We start from the raw sequence: 21,121 nt of genomic DNA on the forward strand, positions 1-21,121 counted from the left end.
TAAAGTATGGTCTTACTATTTTGCTTTCTAGCTTCCTGAGAAGATAATTGGGTAATAACTTAAATATGGAAACAAAGTATTATTTTTAAATATTCTGTAGCCAGACGCAAGACTTACTAGTTCCTTCTGAGCAGATTTCTCCTCCACTGACCTGCACATTCTCTTAGAGTGGCCTCATGGTTCTCTCCTTTTAGGTTCAAGCCTTTTCTAACCCTCCTTAGGTTAAGACAGAATGGCCCTATTTTGTTGTGGTAATCAGAGTGAATGAAAGAAACATTGGTAGGTTTCTTGTTGCTATCACAGTAATAACATTTAGTAAGTACTTACATGATAAATCCTTTATTGAGAATTTTATATGTGTTGTGTCTTAATCCTCACCATAACACTATGAGAACAGTTCTATTACCAGCTATTAAATTTGTAATCATATTGTAAAGGTTCAACAAATGTAGGGATTATTTGTGCCATCAATATTTTTAGCTTTTCTTTTCCCTCCTGTCTACCCCCTCTCAGCATGTAAAGTGTTTTATTTATTTTTAATGTATTTTTATTGATTTCAGAGAGGAAGGGAGAGAGAGAGAGAAACATCCATGATAAGAGAGAGTCATTGATCAGCTGCCTCCTGCGTGCTCCCTACTGGAGATTGAGCCCCAAACCTGAGCATGTGCCTCAACCTGGAATCAAACTGTGATCTCCTGGTTCACAGGTGGACACGCAGCCACTGAGCCACGGCTGGGCTGTAAAGTGTTTTACATAAACACCTCTACTAACTGAGCTTTTGCTCCTGTTCAGATTTCTGTGTAAAGCACCTGGGAAACACAAGGTATCTTGGTATATATGTCATTTTCCTAAACTTTGTAAAATGCATCTCTTCAGAAAAGACTGCTTGAATCAGTGCTCTAGTTAGGTCATGCCCCAGTTACTGGACCAAACTCTTTGGGAGTTTGGAATATTTAATGAATCAACTGCAGGTCAGGCAGCAGGATAAACGAATAAGAGAAACAAAGAAGCTGTGCTGTCTACTTCCTGTAATTTAAAATACAAACGCACCTTGCATAGGAGGAGGATGGATTCTAGAAGTTGGACAAGTGATAGGAAATTTACTGAGGAGTCATTTTGTGGGGCCTTGGAGAATGGTGCAGTTTTTTCCCAAGGTTCTTTTGAGTTTGTTGAGATGAAAGATAATAGTAAAGATTATTTTTTTTCCCAAGTGTGGTCATCTTTTCTTTTTTTTTAAATTAATCTTCACCCGAGGATATTTTTCCATTGATTTTTAGAGAGAGTGGAAGGGAGAGGAAGAGACAGAGAGAAACATCGATGTGAGCGAGACACACTGATTGGTTGCCTCCTTCACGCACCCTGACCAGGGCAGGGGAACCTGCAACTGAGCTAGCTATGTGCTCTTTGACAATAATCAAACCCTGCACCCTTCAGTTTTCGGGCCAATGCTCTATCCACTGAGCCAAACCGTTGAGGGCCAGGTGTGGCCATCTTTGTTTTGCAGTGTAAAATGTAGCTCTCTTTATTTTACTTCCTGACCTAACTCACTTTCCTCAGCAGGTTAAGTGGTGATGGCTTTTTGACTAACAAGCAGTGTGCCAGAGGGTTCTGTGTGGAAGGCGCATTTCCAGTTATGCAGGCAGCAGGTCATGCTAGGGCCGGTGCCAGATGCTGCGAGTCCTCTGGCTTAGAGACAGGGAGCTACTTGGAGCTGAGCTACTGCGCTGTCTTAGGAACTATTTCCTGCCCCCACGAACACTTGAGAAGCAGAACTCCCTGGAGATGTCTGTCTCGTTCCTCACAGCTGGCTCTTCCTAGAGGCCATACACAACTTAGCCATTCTGTTTGGGGTTCAGGACCACCGAAACCTACCCTTCGCCTGCTTTTCTATTTGTGTTGAGCAATAACAGTCACCATGGAGCAATATCTGGGAGGAAGAATGCCTCACCCAGTTGGGCTTCTCTGCACCAGAGTCCCCTGCCCCCTGACCAGGCAGATGGGAGCCTTAGCAACTAAAGCCATGGGAACACCCGTGGGTTCTCTGTAGTTTTGAAGCTACAGAGTCAGGTTTTTTTCTCAGTGCAATTTCCTAAATTACTAATTACGCATTTTCTAATGACTTCATGTTCTACTCGGTATTGCTTTTTGGCATACTGTTGGCCTCTTCAAAAGGAGAAAGAACCTGTGTCTCCATATATAGTTTACGTGACAGGGATCTGATTGAGTGTGTTTTCAAGCATTCTAAGTCTTAGGAAATGTTACTTGAGATTGGTCAAGATAAGACACATGCAAATCTGCATATATTTTTTTTCTTTTTGCTCAAAAAGGGGCTGTTGGTTCTTCTCAGAACTCACTGCTCTTTGACTTCCCTGTATTCCATTGTTTGGTGTCTTTGTTCAAAGAAATCTAAGAGCAAGTCATACCACATCTTGAAAGAAGGAAACTAAAGAAATATAGACCTGTTTTAAACATGTTTTCATTGATTTCAGAGAGGAAGGGAGAGGGAGAGAGAGAGAGAGAGACATCAATGATGAGAGAGAATCATTGATTGGCTGCCTCCTGCACACCCCCTACTGGGGATCGAGCCGGCAACCCAGGCACATGTCCTTGACCGGATTCGAACCTGGGACCCTTCAGTCCACAGGCCAACACTCTATCCACTTAGCCAAACTAGCTAGGGCTAGAGACTTGTTTAGACTAGAGCTGATAGTTTTCTGTTCAGATAGTTTTCTGGTGGCCCTTAGTCGGGGTTTCTTTTACTATAACAAACTGTTTTCCTCATATTTTCCCAGTAGTTTGGGCCATACATGATTGGGTACATCAGTTAGGGATCATTTTGTTATTAAATGAACATGCTCTTAAAGAAATGAATCTTCACTCTCATTTTTAAACACAACAAAGCCCCTTGGATTAGTCACAGATATTTTCGTCTGTCATCTGAGATGCTGCTTAGGTCTCAGTGGTTACCTTCATTGGTATTGGGAAGCTAGTAGCTTATTTCCAGATATACCAGCTATGTGGCTTTAACACTGATGACCTTTTATAAAACGTAAAGATTTTGTTTGGGTTTGTGTCTGCAGTGATTCATAACTTTTTTAAAAAATAAAACATTGTGCTGAAGATTTCCTTTCATACTTTTCTTTTTTAGCTACTTGGCTGCTGGTATAAATTTTTCCCCTCTAAATTTGCAGTAGCTGTCCATCTTGTGCTGTGTTCTCCTCTCAGTCGTCCACTAAATTGTGCAGTTCTTGGTTGGCCAATTTGGGACAGGGACCTTTTCCTAAAACCTAGCTGGTTTCTCAGAGGTTAAACTGCACATATGACTGAATAAAACCATAAAAACTAAAAACCTCAGTAATGGGGCAAAGAATTATTTCAAACAGTGAACTTCATGGATGTGGAGGAATCATCTTTTTTATAGTTTGTTTCTCTATTTAAGTCTTAGTTTGATAATTCTTATAATCCTCTCTTTGCTTCAAATAAAACCAACATCTTAATGCCTTTTATGATTTTTGATTCTGCTGGGGTTGGTGGGGATGGAGGTGGTAGAAACTTTAACAACTATTTTTTTCTTAGTTTATTTAACTTTTATTACCCCAAGTCACAAATAAACTCTTTCTAGAACACAGATGAAAAGAAAGATGTTTCTGGCAAGGAATGCAAAGTCAGATTATTAATTGATTTGATAATATTAGGGATTCACTTTTTCCTTTTGGTTGTTATATTTGGTGTTTTCTACTTATAAAGTACAGGAAATAAAAGTCTGTGGTAGATGTCTCTGTAAAATCACTTCGTTTCGTATCACTTTAATCTCTAGAATGCATTTTGGTTTGTGGTTTTTTTTTAGGGACCTGTTAGTAGATTTGGTTTTTCACAGTAGCCCAAGCGCTTTTCTAGTAATTACATAGGAGGTGTGTTTAGATAAGTTGTCTATTTTTTGCAAGTTTTAATATTTACATAAAGAGCTTATTATTTTGAGACCTCTGTCGTTTTTACCACTCTAATTTTTCCACTAGAGTTCCTATGTAATAGCAACATTGTTCTTGTTCATATAACTATAGGCCTTAATTTTTATATTTTAATTAGACAGTGTTCTTTCTTTTGATTGTGACATCTCTTTCTTATGTCTGTTTTGACAATGTGACTGGCAGCAATTCATCAACTTTACTCTTACTTGGTGAAGGTTAACATTTACTATCAACTCTTCATTAAAACTGAAATTCAAAATCATCTTTAGAAAGGAAAAGGGACTTGACTCAAGGCCAGAAACAAATCAACACGACAAATCAGCAGAATGTTTTGGTTTTGTAACTGATGTCCCCCCCCCCCAGGAAGACTGAGTATTAGGAGTGAGTGACCCAGCCCTACGAGAGGCAGCTGCTACTGATTGCCTCTATGACTTGGATAAATTTCATAGATTTCCTATAAACCTTTCTCTGTATTGATAAAATGGGGATAACTGCTGCTTAGGAATATTATTGGAATTGAATGAATTAATATTTATAAAGACCTTAAAACAGAGTTCAGTATAAAGTAAGTTTCTTAAATAGTTTTGTGGGTTTTTTTTAATGAAAGAGTGATGAAGACACTGTCCCAAGATAACACCTATTTTAATTCTGACAACAGCCAATAAATACTTTTTCTTCATTAATGCTAGGCTTCCTGTGTATGTAAAACCACACTCAAACCTATTAGTTATAGAAATCATGTGTTATAGAAGACAGGCTAGAAAAGGAGTGTTTGATCTATATAGAGCTAAGAACTTTTTAAAACATTTCTTTGTTTACTAAAAATACAAAGACAGTAACAGACTAAATTAACTTCTAGGTCTGTTGGCTAAATGTAGGAATTTGGAGAGATTTTATTCTTGGCTTAGGACTTCTGATTTCTGTATGACAGCTGTCATTATTGTCTACAATCTGGAAGATATTTTAATTTTCTAAGTAATATATCCTATGAATGGAATGAGTTGTTTAGTTTGGAATGCCAATTCCACCTCTCTTCATCCAAGACTGTTGATTTCACACCAATAACACTCAGTTTGTTCCTCCTGATTACTTACTGGTGTCTTCTTCCTTTCTGTATATAGGCGTGGCTGGCTCCCTTGTTCTGAATCAGACACAGAAACTGTTTATTTATTTATGCTCCCAAATCTTCGTAATGCCTCCTCCTCTTCTCACTAATTTGTCAGACTTGTCCATTTGCCCCTTCACTTCCTCAGCCATCCAGCCCCATATCGCCAGCTAATTACAAAACAATTTGGATTTCTATTGATAACTTCAATTTCTCACGGTCTGAAAATTAACTCATCTGTCTCTTGTCATCTAACTGAGAAAGCCACATACTGAGAAAGGACAATTATATTTGACAAAGGCCTAATATCTTGAATATTAAAAACTTTACAAATCAATGCGGAAAAAAAAAGAGGCAAATCAATAGAAAAGTGAGTGGAAAGCATGAATACGCTGAACATCCGTTTCAAAGAAGAGGAAACACGAATGGCACGGACACATGAAAAGGTGTCCAAACTTAGTACATAAGTAAAACCACAGTGGGACACCCGTTCCTACTCAACTAATCGGCATGTATGAGATTATGCCAGTGTCAAAGACTGGCGAGGAGATGGAACCGTGACCTTTTTCATACTTGATGGGTGGGAATACGTTTTGGAGCAGTCATTGGGAAACAAATTTGGAATTGCCTAATAAGATTAAACATACGCACACCCTGTGACCCAGCCATTATTCTGCTACTTACTTAGCATTTGTGCTCTAAGAGATTTGCAAGGAATTATTTCAAACAGTCATGTTTAGAATACCAAAACACTGGCAGTGACCAAATATTCATAAATAGTATGATGGATAAATAAATGATGGTGCATTAAAACAATGGAATACTATACACCTGGAAAATAGGTGGACTGTAGCTACATTAATCAACAAGGGTAAATCTGAAACACATACTTTTGAACAAAAATGCTATTCACAGGAATTCTATGGTGTTGTTTTAAAATTACTCAATTAAAGGTTCTTCAGTGTCAAGTGAGTTTTTTTTTTAAATATATTTTATTGATTTTTTTTACAGAGAGGAAGGGAAAGGGATACAGAGTTAGAACCATCAATGAGAGAGAAACATTGATCAGCTGCCTCCTGCACACTTCCTACTGGGGATGTGCCCGCAACTAAGGTACATGCCCTTGACTGGAATCGAACCTGGGACCCATCAGTCCACAGGCTGATCCACTGAGCCAAACCAGTTAGGGCTCAAGTGAGTTTTTGTAGCTTCTTTCTTTCAGTCTTGAAATACAGCATCCAGCAGAGGAAAAGAAAGTTAAGATCACATGTGTGGCTTACTGCCAGTTCAACACTATTTTCATAATAATAATAATGATAATAAAGCTAGCTCTTTATAACATTTCAAATAATTTACAAATGATAATAATAATATGATTCCTATAAAAGCTCAAATGTACAGAGACATATAACTTTAGATGTTAGGATAAAAGTTTATAAAGAGATAAACCACAGACACGCTGTAGAAACCCAGTACTTTCCAAGGTTATGAATGTGGATTCACGTGGGTGCTCTCCACGTTCTCCTGATAGGATCGGCTACTACTAAAACATTAGGGAAGACGGAGAGAGACTTGCACACCCTCACAACTCTGTGATCTTTTTTCCAGTTGTTCTACAGACCATTGTATGTCAGAGTGAGCCCAGGAATGAAAGGAAAGGTTGTGGTGTTATTTGAAGCTTTAAATTCTACAAACAGCTCTGGAGTTTCTCTTTTGAATTCTTTTCGGACCCTCCCTACTTTGCCACCTGGCATTTAGAATATGACCTTGTGTTTGCACATTCCCCACTTTTACAAAGTTAGAGACTATGAAGTGAGAGACTATAGAGGAACGGGCATAACCAAGGAGTTGGGGAGCTTATTATGGGATGGTCACACAATTTCCTGAAACTCCTTCAGAGGCACTCAATTTTCAAGCCAGTACTGAAACATAATGGATGTGACTGGGATGGGGTGGGGCGGCTCTGCATTGCTGCTGCTGGAAGCAGAATCCCCTCCTCAAGCTCTTATTGTATAAAATGCAGAAAAAGCGAAACAAAATACCAACCAACAACACACAAACCCAGAAATAGTCCTGGTAAAAATGCACAAGTATTTCTGAAATTGGAAAAAGGCCCTATAACATTGGTCTTAAATAATTTTATGACGCATGTTAAAGTCCCCCAGAAATAGAAATTTCTTCAGTGCTCCTCTTACTTGCCACAAAACTCTAAAGCAGTGATTTCCAACCAGTGCACTGCAGGGATTTTTAAAACATGCAATACCTGACTAGTCAGAGGCACTGACCTTTCTTCCCTTAGGTTGTAAAAAAAAAAAAAAATGACAACAACCAACACAACAATAGCTGTCCAGTGTGAATGAATCAAAAATCAAACCTTTTTTTTTTTTTAATCAGATCAGCAAAAGTACATATTTGTTGGTGTGCGGCAGAATTTTAGTAATTAGTTTATGTAAGCTATGACATGAAAAGCTTGAAAGTCACTATAGTAAAGGAAAGAAGTTTAGAATATGTGGTACGAAATCTCTAGATTATGATCTCATTGCTTTCTGGCCTTTTTATGTCAGTTGGTGAAGTTTGCTAAATATTGTTTTAAAGAGGGATCATTAGAAATGTCTCAGGAAATAATAGAAATGCAAAGACTTCGCCACATTGGCAGCGGGAAAGCGGCGTTCCTGTGTCATCATTCACAGTTGTTAAGGGACAAATCCTTTGTTAGAAATGAGCAGAAGAACCTGGATTCCAGGAACAATGGTTGGACCTAAACAGAAGTCTCAGTTTTTCTTTAGTTCTTGTGAAACTAAAAATATTTGATACCATGAAATGGAGTCAGTTTTATTGGCAAGTAAAACATGCGGATCCCAGTTGAATAGATTCCAATTTAATTATTGATTCCATTATTCAATAATATACTGAATATGTCTTTTTTTCTCTCAATTTTTGGAGCAGGTCAGTGGAGCAGTTGAAGGAATTTTTTATTTCTGAAAGACTTCAATGTCATGGAATCGTTTTAGCCTCTGCTATAGAGAGCAGTAGGTTACAGGGAAGATGGATGTACAGAAGGGGGGACCTAGTACCAAGGGCTGCTGCATAGTGTGTGACAGTAATAATCTCACCCGCATCCACTCGTGCATGTATAGACAGCTACAACCTTTTTTTTTCCCTCACATGGGGTCTTAGTTCTAAAGATCGTTCATCTAGAATTTAACTTAAGTTTATTTTTGAGCTTTCAGCCTACAAAAGACTTCTAGGAAAGCATATCATTGGGTTCTGGATTACTTACTTTGACCAACTTATTATTCAGCCTCTTGATGATTTCTGTATTTTGTGTTCCTCCTTTTTTCCCACTCTGCGGCCTCTTCCCGATTGAAAATGAAGATTGCTGTGTCCACTGCATCCTCGCCTGCTTGTTCTGTGAATTCCTGACCCTCTGCAACATCGTCCTGGGACAAGCTTCCTGTGGCATCTGTACCTCAGAGGCCTGCTGCTGTTGCTGCGGAGATGAAATGGGGGATGACTGCAACTGCCCTTGTGACATGGACTGTGGCATCATGGACGCCTGTTGTGAATCATCAGACTGTTTGGAAATCTGTATGGAATGCTGTGGAATCTGTTTTCCTTCATAAATATTTATCTTTTGTTTGCGTTAAAACTGGAGAGTGTTTTAAAATTTTCCTTTTAAGGAAGAAAAAAAGCACATGGTAAGATTTCATGAAACAAGCAACCTAGTATTTGCACTAACTCATTTTAGTAATCTCTGAAAGCCTTTTTTTTCCCCTCTAACCAAATCTGCTTGGTTTAATATGTGAAATTTTAACTACTTTTAAGCTCTTTAATAGAATATTCAATGACTAAGGGACATTTTGACCAAACCCCCCTCCCCCAAAAAACAACAACAAAAACGAAACTAAATATTTCCTCCTTTTCATACATATTTCTATTTCTTTTAATCATTATCAGAAGGCTTTTGCTCCAAATGTATTATTTCTCCGTGGGTATTAAAAGCAGACTAATTTTCATGTGTATCTATTAATGGTTAACAGTAAACATTTTTACTTTAAAGTAAACTTTGGGAAACAAATCCAAATAGCAGTTGGGCGCCCCCAGTTTACCTTTATGCTCTGTTCTCCCCTTTCCCCGTTTGTTCAACAGGCATTGAGGGCCTACTGTGTGTCATCTGCTGAGATGCAGAGATGGCTGTCATTCAGTTTCCACCCACGAGAGAATAGAGTTTAGCGGAGGAACGAGACCCGTAAAAAATGAACCACGAGGCATACTGTGGGGATGATGGGAAAGAGAAACTCAAAAGGATATAGGAGTGCAATACACAGAAAAGAACAACTAATATCTGCTGGAATGTCCAGGAAGGTTCAAGGAGAATGTGACATTTGAGGAAACCTCTTAGAATGAGTGATTCATCTGCTGCTGGAATGAATTATTTGGATTTAGGGCAAAGTTTTAGGTGAATAGCCTGAACTGTGTGTGTGTTTTAAGCAGTTAAAGAAAAAAAGACCTTAAGTATGTATTCTCTTTAGTTGTAAAACCTATAGCTTTAAAAAAAAACACTATAAAATTTAAAATATACATTTTTTACACATAATTTAAAAGTTATGGTAAAGTTTTGGATAAAAACAGAAGGCCTTATTTAAAAACCATGTTTTCTAAAGAATGTGAAATACTTTTGACAAATTGCATTTAAATTAGGAGATTTTTTAATATTAAACTCCCAGTATTTTTGTTTTGATTTATTCAAAAGCTTTCTTTCTTTCTTTCTTTCTTTTTTTTCACTTGAGAATTGTGTTGTTTTCTAAGGGGGTTCATGGAGTTTTTTTGGTTTGTTTCTTAAGCATTGTTATATTTTATAAACAGTAAGCCATTCTTCTAGTACAGTGGGAGTCTTGACATCCACTACTGGGACCAATTTCAGTATTGCGATTTTATGTAAAATTGAATTAACATGGCAGGTTATGAAACCTTAAGTGTACTGAAATAAGTCAATTATAAGACTGAGTATATTGCTCTTGAGATAGAGACTGTGTTGGGCAGATAAAAGGAAGAGGAAATTTTCACACTACGTGGTCTCCTAAATTTGATCTTCTTGAAGTTGTAGTTTGGTTTGATGTAATGTAATTTCTTGTAGAAATTTTGAAAATATACTTTGGATTAATAGTTTTTTTAATTTTTCTGGTTGAATATCAAATTAAGAGTAAAAACAAGTGCATATTTTTAGGAAGCTTTTTAGCAAACCTAGCCTTTTAAGAGAAATTTTAAATCTAAAGCACAGCAATGCTACCTATGTTTGTTTTTTTTCATTGAGATGAAACCTAGTTTCTACTTATATCTTTACCTAAACTACTTAAAAAATAGTTGACGCCCCCGTTTATACACATACACACACTCACAACTTTAAAGTGTCTGGTTTAAATAGAATTCTAGTAAAAATCTGTCTTTCTCTTCCTTATCTTTCTCTTCCTTGTATTTTAGTTGTTATATCAAATATAAGTAACCAGAATCTGAATATTTACATGTACCCAGAGTTACCTTAGGTATATATATATTAGGATGTATGTCATCTGTGTATTGACCTATAGAGCATTCTAATGATCTAAAATTATTAAAATATTTCACATGTTATCCTGCAAAATTTTTCAACTAAGTGGTTCGTCTAATACTTAAATATATTCTGCTACAATTTGCAGTAAAAATATGAGCACTTTTAAAATAATGTTTCTCTGTAACAGGGAACACTAATAGAATTTTTTTTTTTCATATTTATACCCATAGCCCTTTTCCTCTGTTGTGTACTTTGCAGTTATTCCATAAAGTACCTGGTGTTACCAGGGAAATTAGTGGGCCAGATTGCCCTGTCGCACGTGGGAATGGGGTTCTTGGGGTACTTCTGCGATAAGCATTGTCAGGAGCCCCCACAGAAGAACGGGGTGCGGAAAAAGGCTCTATTTGCAGGGAGTTACCTTCCTTGGGCTCCACAGTTCCCATGTCCTTAAGCCAGTCCTGAGAAAGGTGCCGCTGGGGTCCCAATAGAGCCAGAAGCAAAGCCAGCGTGCGGAATGACCGTGTTGCAGCTGGTTCTGGCAGAGCATCAGGCTGGTTAGAGTCCCTTATTCCATGGGGAGCCCACATGGCCGTGGACTACGTGGGTGAGTGCAGGGACATGGCCCTTTGCACAAGGGTCAGGCACAAACAGCAGGCAAGGGAGCCACGCGAGGAAACTCCTTTTGTCTAGGAGTTTAGCTATTCAGGTCTCACGCCTTTGCTGTGGCCATGCTTGTTCTGGCCACTGACTTGCTTCCAGCTGTGACTGACAGCTAAGCACCTTCCCATGTCACCCAGACCTGGCTGGGCATGCATCCAAACTGCCTTTGTTCAGTCCCTCCCCGCATTGGTCACTGGGCAACAGGCTTGGAGAGGGTTAAATGATAGCTTTCTAGCAAAGCTGTATAAATGGCATGCCTATAGTATCTAGTCTTCCCTTAACTCCTTTCCTATTAAATAATTATAATGGTATCACCTTTGTATTACTTTTTAAAAAATAAATTGGAAACAAATCAAAGTAGGCAATTGTGAAAATAATTTCAATATGTTTTAGAATTTCTGTATGTAAAATGTTTTGTTGAATTATATGGCCATTGTGACTACGTGATATAGTTTACAGTTATAGACTCAGTCTCCTTTTAAATGTAGAAACAATCTCATTTTTACACTTGACCTGTATTATCCTGAATACATTACTTTGAAATAAAAATATGACCTCTCTCTTGTGCTTTAGAATATTTTGTAGATATGTTCTGTCCTATGTAATTGATATGTTAATTGCTATTTGAAAAAATTCGACTGTAATTTTAAAACCTGAGGCTTTTATCATGTTCATTCCCTTTTTGAAGATTTTCTAGTCTCCTTATGTAAATCACACCCATCATGAACTATGAAAAATATCATTTCAGCTTATACTGCAAATCACAGTTGGCATATTGATGTCAAAACATAGTATTCCATAATAGGTCAAAATGCAAGTTTTGTACCTTTTTTAGTAACTTGTTTTTATATATTTGTTTTGGAATTATCTCTCAACTTATAAAAATTAAGGTGTTGTTTTTTGTTTTTGTTTTTTAATCCTCACCCAAAGATATTTTTTCCATTGATTGTTAAGAGAGAGGGAAAGACAGAGAGAAATATTGATGTGAGAGAAACACATCAATTGGTTGCCTCCTGCATGAGCCCTGAGGAGCCTGCAACTGAGGTTCATACCCTTGACCGGAATCAAACCCAGGACCCTTCAGTCCTCAGGCTGATGCTCTAGCCACTAAACTAAACCAGCTAGGGCGTGGTAATTTTTTTACCTTGCTTAGATTAAACATGAAAGTTCTATGAAGTTAGGTATTAGATTTAATGAATTTTACCCAAAAGTAAATCCATCAGGAATATTCTCATTTAGGGCTTTCAGTTGTCACAATTTTTAAATAGGAATTTTTTTACAGGTGGTATTTAACCTCTCCAAAATTATGCAGGAGAAGGCTTTTCATTTAGAAATATAATAACTTTATTTGTGTGTCCTTACAGTATAGCAACTGTATTCATTTTCTTTACCTGAAGAAGTGGTTTCTCTGAACAGTTTAAGGAGTAACCAAGGAAAACTTATGAAATAGCATCCCATTTTTCATCTGTACAAATTTTATCAGTGCCTTAGATTCTAATGCTATAAATGTCAGAGTCACTGCCTAAAACACATAAGACTCAAGTCCAGAGGATTCGTGGCTTACTCTCTTGCATTTCAGTTGAAATGCTTAGATGTACCCAACCACCTGACGAATAAGTTTATTTATTAATAATATTAATTTTCAAGTTATTCAAGAACTTTATGCCCTATACAATTACTTGTGATTTGTAGGTCTGTAGCTTTGTTACATCTAACCTGTCATGCGTGATAAAATTTCATCAAATACCAAAATAGCAATTTTTCTCTTCCTTTGCACTAATGTAATTAAGCATACTGTTTTTGTTTTCAAAGGCAGCAAATATGTTGATTGGTTTAACAATATAAATACAGTGTGGAATAAACCTAAGATTAGTTACTACAAGGAGGGTTTTTTTTAACCATTTCCATGGCCCACTATAAGCGGGAACTTTTTAGCGACTTTTCTCCAGGCATCTCAGGAGAGTCCTATCCCCTCAGGAGGTTTCACACCATGGAAGAAGTTTGGCACATCCCATGAGAAAATTCTTAGTTTCAACAGTGACGCTACTAATATTTACTTGCTTATTTAAAATTACTTGTAGAGATTTTGGTTAAAATGGAAGGGGTTGTGGAGGAGGGATAACATTTTGATCAGCCCTAATGTGGAGGGTTTTTTTTCTCTCCAAAAACTATCACTGATGACTAAATCTACCATGTATCTTCACGTCAGAAAACCCCCAAATGAACAATGGCTGCTCTCTCTACTTCAGCGGTTCTCAACCTGTGGGTCGCGACCCCTTTGGGGGTCAAATGACACTTTCACAGGGGTCGCCTAAGACCATCGGAAAACACATATATAATTACATATTGTTTTGTGACTAATCACTATGCTTTAATTATGTTCAATTTGTAACAATGAAAATACATCCTGCATATCAGATATTTATGTTAGGATTCATAACAGTAGCAAAATAACAGTTATGAAGTAGCAACAAAAATAATTTATTGGTTGGGGGTCACCACAACATGAGAAACTGTATTAAAGGGTCACGGCATTAGGAAGGTTGAGAACCACTGCTCTACTTTAAAGGACTGGGAATGAAAGTATTGTATAAATGACCAAATTTTGATGAAGGCAGTAGCTAATCTGGAGGTGAAAGGAATGTAAGAAAAGCTATAGGCCAGCCCCATCTAGCAAGCAGGATCTTCAGGCAAGCAGAAATCTGTGCCGGCCCATTCTCTATTGAACTGGGACAATAGTATGACATTTTCCACAAGGGCCACAGCCTCAGCTGTCAGATGTCCACATGAGTAGCTTCCAACTGACTTTGGCTACTAGTTCTAGTCCCATTGTCTGTTTGGCTGTTACGCCCTCTATCCCTTACTTACCTTGGTGCTCACTATAGGATTCCTGATTTGGTTGTGAGGTGACCATGAAGAAATAATTTTAGATAACCATCCTTTGGCACATTACTAATGAGTCTTGATACATGTGTTAAAGAACACGTATAGCTCTGTAATCCAGTGTTCACTTCCAGGAAGATCTTTGTGTGAGTTTCGGTTGAGATTGTAATTTTTAGGAAAATGGTGAAAAGCAAACTCAAACAAATTCTAAGTTTAGCTTGGAAATTGAAAAGGTTCTTAAGTTCTGTCTGATGCATAAAGGGATAGGAAGCAAAGGAATTGCGTTCCAAAGCCAAGAAAGAGAGTGTACAAAGGCAGCTGATTCACTTGACATAGTTCATAGCTTTTTGCGAAGGAATAAAAGCCTGTTGAGCAGGGAACCAAAAGATCTCATTATAGGATGAAGCAAAGCCATATTAAAGCTCGTGCACTAGTAACTATGTCTAAAAACAGCCTGCTGTTTCATATTGAACCAATACATTTCTTAACCTGGTAGGTTGCTGTGTAAAGATGTACAGAGCCTGTCTGCTGGTTGCTATGCCAATTACAGACGTGGTTGAGTGGTGTCAAACATCTACAAATAGTTAGGCTCTCAAGCACTCTGGAGTGAAACAAAAGTTTTAAAATGTCATCTCAAAAACCTCGAAAGCACAGTGCACGCTGTGTTTCTGACTCTTAGAGTCCTGAGATCACCTTTATTACATAATTTAATGTGGATCCCTCAATCAGAATGCACAGTTCTTTCAAGGATGTGAACAGTGAGTGAGAGATAAGGAGAAAACCTTTCAAAAGTAACAACTGCAGATGACAAGGCGTCTGTGATCAGCTCCGCGGGAACTGTGTTTTACTGCTCTTGAAGCGAAGGAGGGAAATACCCATGAATACATGTTGTACTAGATTTTGTTAGATCCTCAAAAAGAATAATTGAGCATATTTACACAATTACACTCCAGTAAATGAATATACCAACTTAACTGTAATACATATTCTGGTAAAAGGATGTTAAATTGCCACCCAGAAACCATTTGGCTGCTAAGGACTTTTTAACCTAATTATTCAGGCATTAATGAATACAATTAAGAAAATGAAGCAATGATGAGAATCAGAACTACAGATTAGTTAAAGCAAAGATATGCAATGCATAACAGAATTAAAGCTTTTCTTTTATTCAAACTCAGTGCTTAAAAAAAGAACAAATCCATCATATTGAAATTTGACTTGTAGGTTGACATTAAAAATAATATGAGTAGAATTTTCAGTGGGGTAAGCACAAAACTAGTTCAAGTTGTGTCACTCTCAATTACTGTACTCAGGTGGTATGCCCATTAAAATTCCCACTTGTGGGTTTCGCTCACTATGCAAATGGGATCATTACCTGGAGAATTTAATTGGTTATGACACTGGGAGTAAAACTTTTCCTTTCAAAATAAACCTACTTACACACATTTTCACTAGAAATTTATATATGTGTATATATATATATATATATATATATATATATATATATATATATATATGCTTTGTATTGTTTTGCTCTCTAAATATTTACTAAAATTAGACTCCTTCCTTACTTTTTACAAATACTGTAAAGTGGATCCAAATTAATTTGAAATAGTTTTATTTGTTTGTCTATGAGGCTGGTTGAAATGAATCTTTTGTAAGTCATACTATCAAAATATTATAAAAATCTTTTTATCATTCACACCACCCATCGCACACAGGTACATTTCCTGTAAAGGTTTCATCATTTAACAGCATACATTTGCTTTCATAATATTTCTAAATACTTCATTCAAGAGGCTTCTCTCATTTTTCCCTTTTTATTTCTGTCCCTTTAAAAAACAAAGAGCTAAGCTGTTCTCTTGGACGTATATATAATATTGCTAAGGAGCCATGTCTATAACACTTGCAAGGTCTTTATATGCACTGATAAGGAGGGATAACGAAATTAAGCTGATCGTCAGAATTAGTTCTAAAGACACTTCAACCAAAAGCCTTGATACAACTGAATTTAAAAAGCACAAACAACTAGACTCATTGGGGTGATCACTTCATCTAATCTAATAAAAAAGAAACATGCAAATTGACCACAATTCTGCTACACCCTAAGCCACGCCCACCAGCCAATAAGTGCGAATATATGCAAATTAACCCAACCAAGATGGCAGCTGGCAGCCATGGAGCTGGAGCAAGCAGGAGGCTTGGTTGCCCCAGCAATGGAGGAAGCAAAGCTTCCCACCTGCCCTGGCCGGCTGAGGCCTCCGCTCAAGGCAACAAAGTTTCAATTATAGAAGATAAATAAATCCTAGATACCTGCTTCTAGCCAGCCTCCACTGGGAGCTTGGGTGGCTGGGGGCCGTGGCCAGCCTGCAAACAGCCATTAGCCCCTCATCCAGGATGGCCACACCCTCAGGGGGTAAGGGTCCCCGCTGGGGGGCTTGGCTGGCCTGAAAACAGCCATCAGCCCTTCACCCAGGCTGGCCAGGCACCCCAGCAGAACCCCCCTCCCTGAAGGGGGTGTGGCCAGCCTTAAAATGGCCCTCAGCCCCTCACCCAGGCTGGCCAGGCACCCCAGCGGGACCCCCACCCTGATGTGGGACACCCTTCAGGGCAAACCGGCCAGCCCCCACCCACGCACCAGGCCTCTATCCTATATAATAAAAGGGTAATATGCAAATTGACCCTAACAGCAGAAAGACTGGGAATGACTGGTCACTATGACACACACTGACCACCAGGGGGCAGACGCTCAATGCAGGAGCTGCCCCCTGGTGGTCAGTGCGTTCCCACAGGGGGAGCTGTGCTCAGCCACAAGCCAGGCTGATGGCTGCCAGTACAGCGGTGGTGGTGGGAGCCTCTCCTGCCTCCTCAGCAGTGCTAAGGATGTCCGACTGCAGCTTAGGCCTGCTCCCTGCTGGCAAGTGGACATCACGCAAGGGCTCCCGGGATGCCAGAGGGATGTCTGACTGCCAGCTTAGGCCCAATACCCTGGAGAGCGGGCCTAAGCCAGCAGGTGGACATCCCCCGAGGGGTCCCAGACTGCGAGAGGGCACAGGCCAGGCTGAGGACCCCCCACCCCCAAGTGCACAAATTTTTGTGCACCGGGCCTCTAGTAGGATATATAAATGTCTAATCACTATGTTATATGCCTGAAACTAATATCAGATGTCAACTGTAACTGAAAAATAAAAGTTTTAAAAAATATGTTTTTATTGATTTTTGGAGAGAGAGAAAGGGAGAGGAAGAGAGAGATACTAGTAGAAACATCATTCATCAGCTGCCTCCTGCTTGCCCACTACTGGGGATGAAGCCTGCAACCTGGGCATGTGCCCTGACTGGAATCAAACCAGTGACCTCTTGGTTCATAGGTCAATGCTCAACTGCTGAGCCACACCAGTCTGGCTGAAAAATACATTTTTAAAAATAAAGAGAATAGGCAACAAATCAGTGTGAAAGTGTAGCTCTCCATAGCCTATTATCTGTTTCCATTGATTATGGTGATTTCAACTGTAGAAAATCTCAGTCTATAGTTACCCTAACAAGAATATTGATAATGGCCCAAATGTACAATAAACACTGAAATTACAGTGTGGTTTGGTGGATATTAAACTGGGCCACCAGATACTTAGTTCCTAGAAACAGACTCTACCAGCACTTCCCAGAGTTAACTTGAAGTAGGGACAAAATTGCCCTAAGTACTATAGATGTAATCTCAGGGAAGCATGAATGATTCTGTGAAAGAGAGAGCTATGCAAGTCTAAATTGTTATGACTATACCAAGTTGTACGACAAGTATATATACTTTATCACTAGTTTAACTGGACCTAAAGATATTTTCCTTCAACATAAAAAGGAATCTTCTAAAAGCCAGGAAAAAATAATTTGAAGGGTTACAGAAGAAGAAATTCTAGAAATTCACAACTGTACCATTGGGCAGGATTTTCAACATCTGTAACTATGGGACATTTCTTATAGAATATCAAATATGGGTCCAAGTCTCTAACATTCAATTTTCTATGATATTTCTAATTGTGCCCAGAGGATATAAAGGAGTTGGCACATCCAATAAATATAATCATTTACATGCACGAAGGTCTCTTTGAAGTTAATAGGACCTATGGAAAGGGGAATATGCACCACGCAAACAGAGTTCAGTAGAATCTAGTTCTTTCTTTTTAATATGCAGCGATATTGCAACACATTGGGATTTTCTTACTGCTTATCTCCTCTTTGTATGTGATGTTTAAGCTGGAGTTAAGTGAAGTGCTCCATGTGTAGAGGAAAGATAGCTAAAAAGAGAGGATGTGGTGATTGGCAAACATACTCCGAGACCAGCTTTGTAAGATAGCATCCAAAAGTGATAGTGCCTGACGGTTGTAGAGCTTGTTTAACTTTTCAAAAGGAAACTATATCCATGTTCTTATTTGATCTTCACAACCCTATGATTCATCTAGGAGATATATATATATTTTACTTCCATTTTACAGATGAAAAAACTGGGACAGATTGTGTTAAGTCCATTTCCTAAAGTAACACAGTTCCTGATAGGCCCGAGAAACCTGATTTTTATTCCCACATCTTTCCATTGGAATAGTATACTTCTTAAGTTATCTCACATATAACTTAATATAATAGATAGATTTAATCACATCTGCTCAGCTTGAAGCTGGGGCGGGGGCATGTGGATCTAAAGCCTCACCTCCCATCTCTCCTACCTTGAGTGGGTATCCCGCTGTGGGCTCTTAGGGAGACTAAAATCATAGCTACTGTGCTACTTATCTCATTGCACGCGCTGATTCCAAAGTCAGCTAACCCACAATTTCTCTCTGCCCTATGCGTATTTATCAATGACCTGTTTGCTTGTTGCTGCTGTTGTTTTGTTTTCAAGCTGGATGTGGAGTTAGAGATTCTTCCCAAGACTGTTTGCTGATCATGCTCCACTTCTCCCTCCAGGCCAGTCCTCTGTCTCTCCTGCTTTGTGCCAGGCTCCTGTGCGTTCTGAGTTCCAGGTGGCTTTGGCTGATGGCAAGTCCTTACAGGAAACCAGAGGTGGGAGGACAGAGCGACGTCAAAGTATGGCTTCCTACCCCACTCCCTGCCAGGCAGTGACATTTCGAAGCTCCGTTCCTGCAGATGAGGTGCTCCTGCTCAGTGGGCCCTCTCCCACGGCCACGGCTCCTGCTCTGGCCCCTTCAGGCACAGAGAAGTTTCCCGCTGTGGCTGGTTCCCCGCACTCCATATCCCCTTTTGGCTACCTTACGGTTGATTGTTCCTCTGTAAGCAGTCCTTTTCATTAAATGCTCTTCAATCAAGCCCTTTGTTTCCTGCCATTACTCTGATTAATGACGAGGTAGTAAGGAAGACTGAGTTTGTGTGTACACAAGTGTAAATGTCCGAATCCAGTCTTCTTACCCTGTATTTCTAAGATTTATTAAAATAATGGAAATCCTGGTGGTCTCCTAGATGTTTGTCTCTATAACATGAACAGTTAGTCAAATTTAGTATCACAAGAACTACACTAGACACTCCAGAAATTTGCTTAGCCATTAGTTTTGATGCTCACACATTTCTATGCTAAGATTTAACACTATAACAAGCTGGGGTTGGGAGAGGGAAGGAAAGAGGGTATCCAAAGTTTATGACTGAGTTTACAAAGCTTTGGGATCCTTTGAGATGATGAGGTTTTTCTTTGCTCTCTACAGCCTGAAATGATTCAACCATCGTAATCCCCATAAGCAGTCCCATAGTAGAAAATTGAGCCTGGATATTAATCCTTCTGGAAATGTCTATTTGGTGACCCTGTATGAATATAACCAGTAGAAATAAAACAATTTATTATGACATCTATATGCCTTTAGAGTTAAATAGTTCTAGGCTTAAGTAAGTCCAGTATCAACCTTAGATATCCAGTTCAACTCTAAGTTAGTAAACTGACACTATTTTAATTGACACCTCAAATATTCAATCAGTTAGTCAATGAGCATTTACTAGTCAACTTTTTGTGCCATACTATATGCTGGGACTAGTGACATCAAGGTGTCCATTAATGAGTTCTCATTTTACAGGGAAAGGAAGGAGAGAGAGAGAGAGAGAGAGAGAGAGAGAGAGAGAGAGAGAGAGAGAGAATGCACACTGGTTTGATAGAATTAAGAATTAAAGAGTTGTATTAGAGACAGGTATACTTGTTATGAGAACAAAGAGGTGAGAGTAAACAAGGCTTCCTAGGAGATGCAGGAAGGTTTCCCAGAAGAACTATACAGTCAGTCTGGGTTTTGGAAAAGAATAATATTGATTTGTACATTCCGAAGTTGCAGTATCTGGGGAAGCACAGAGAGTAGAGGGTGATGGGAAGAAGCAGAGCTGAGTACAAGGCGGCACCATGCGGGCCTTGCTGACAGCTTCTGAGCTCTCACCTGTAGGCAATGCGAAGCCTTCTGAGTATTATCATCAAGGAAGTGGTGAGATCAAATTTACATCTTGATGGGGCAGTGGTATGAATGACAGACCAGTGGGGATTAAGGATAAACTTGGGCAGGCAGTAGAAAGACTGTGCATTCATTTACACAAAAGATGGTGATGGAAGGAGATGACCATGTATTTCTTACCATGTATTTGGGGTGGTGAACACAGGATACAATATGCAGATGTTTGATATAATTGGACGACTAAAACCTATATAAATTCATTAAACAATGTCACACAGATAAATGCAATAAAAAAAGAAGTGGAGCAAAATAAACATATAAGTTGATAAGTGAAATTAAAAAAAATTGTGAGGACCTAAACTAAGGCACTGACTATAAGGGCAGATGGAGGAGGGAGAAGTAAATTAAACCCATTTCTGGAAGAAAACAGACAAATGACCTAGGAGAATGGGCGTGTTAAATGTGCCTCGTGTTTGCACACACAGAAAAACTGTATGTGTGTTAAATAATAGTAAAGTTTAGAGAAATT

At 38.8% G+C, this 21,121-nt stretch overlaps 1 protein-coding gene and 1 long non-coding RNA gene across 2 annotated transcripts in view; one reads left to right on the top strand and one right to left on the bottom strand.

The window, feature by feature from the left end:
* Positions 1-11,844, top strand: part of MDFIC (MyoD family inhibitor domain containing) — a 91,935-nt gene extending 80,091 nt beyond the window's left edge. Inside the window, exon 5 of the mRNA XM_059711599.1 lies at positions 8,449-11,844. Coding sequence (XP_059567582.1) covers positions 8,449-8,696 — 248 coding nt within the window. The 3' untranslated portion in view covers positions 8,697-11,844. The remainder of the gene's footprint in view (positions 1-8,448) is intronic.
* LOC132242665 (uncharacterized) overlaps positions 1-21,121 on the bottom strand; it is a 483,370-nt gene that overhangs the window by 257,221 nt on the left and 205,028 nt on the right. The window contains exon 2 of the long non-coding RNA XR_009454687.1: positions 1,331-1,393. This is a non-coding gene — a long non-coding RNA (uncharacterized LOC132242665). The remainder of the gene's footprint in view (positions 1-1,330; positions 1,394-21,121) is intronic.

This window comes from Myotis daubentonii, chromosome 10 (genome assembly GCF_963259705.1).
Source record: "Myotis daubentonii chromosome 10, mMyoDau2.1, whole genome shotgun sequence".
NCBI classification, from domain to species: domain Eukaryota; kingdom Metazoa; phylum Chordata; class Mammalia; order Chiroptera; family Vespertilionidae; genus Myotis; species Myotis daubentonii.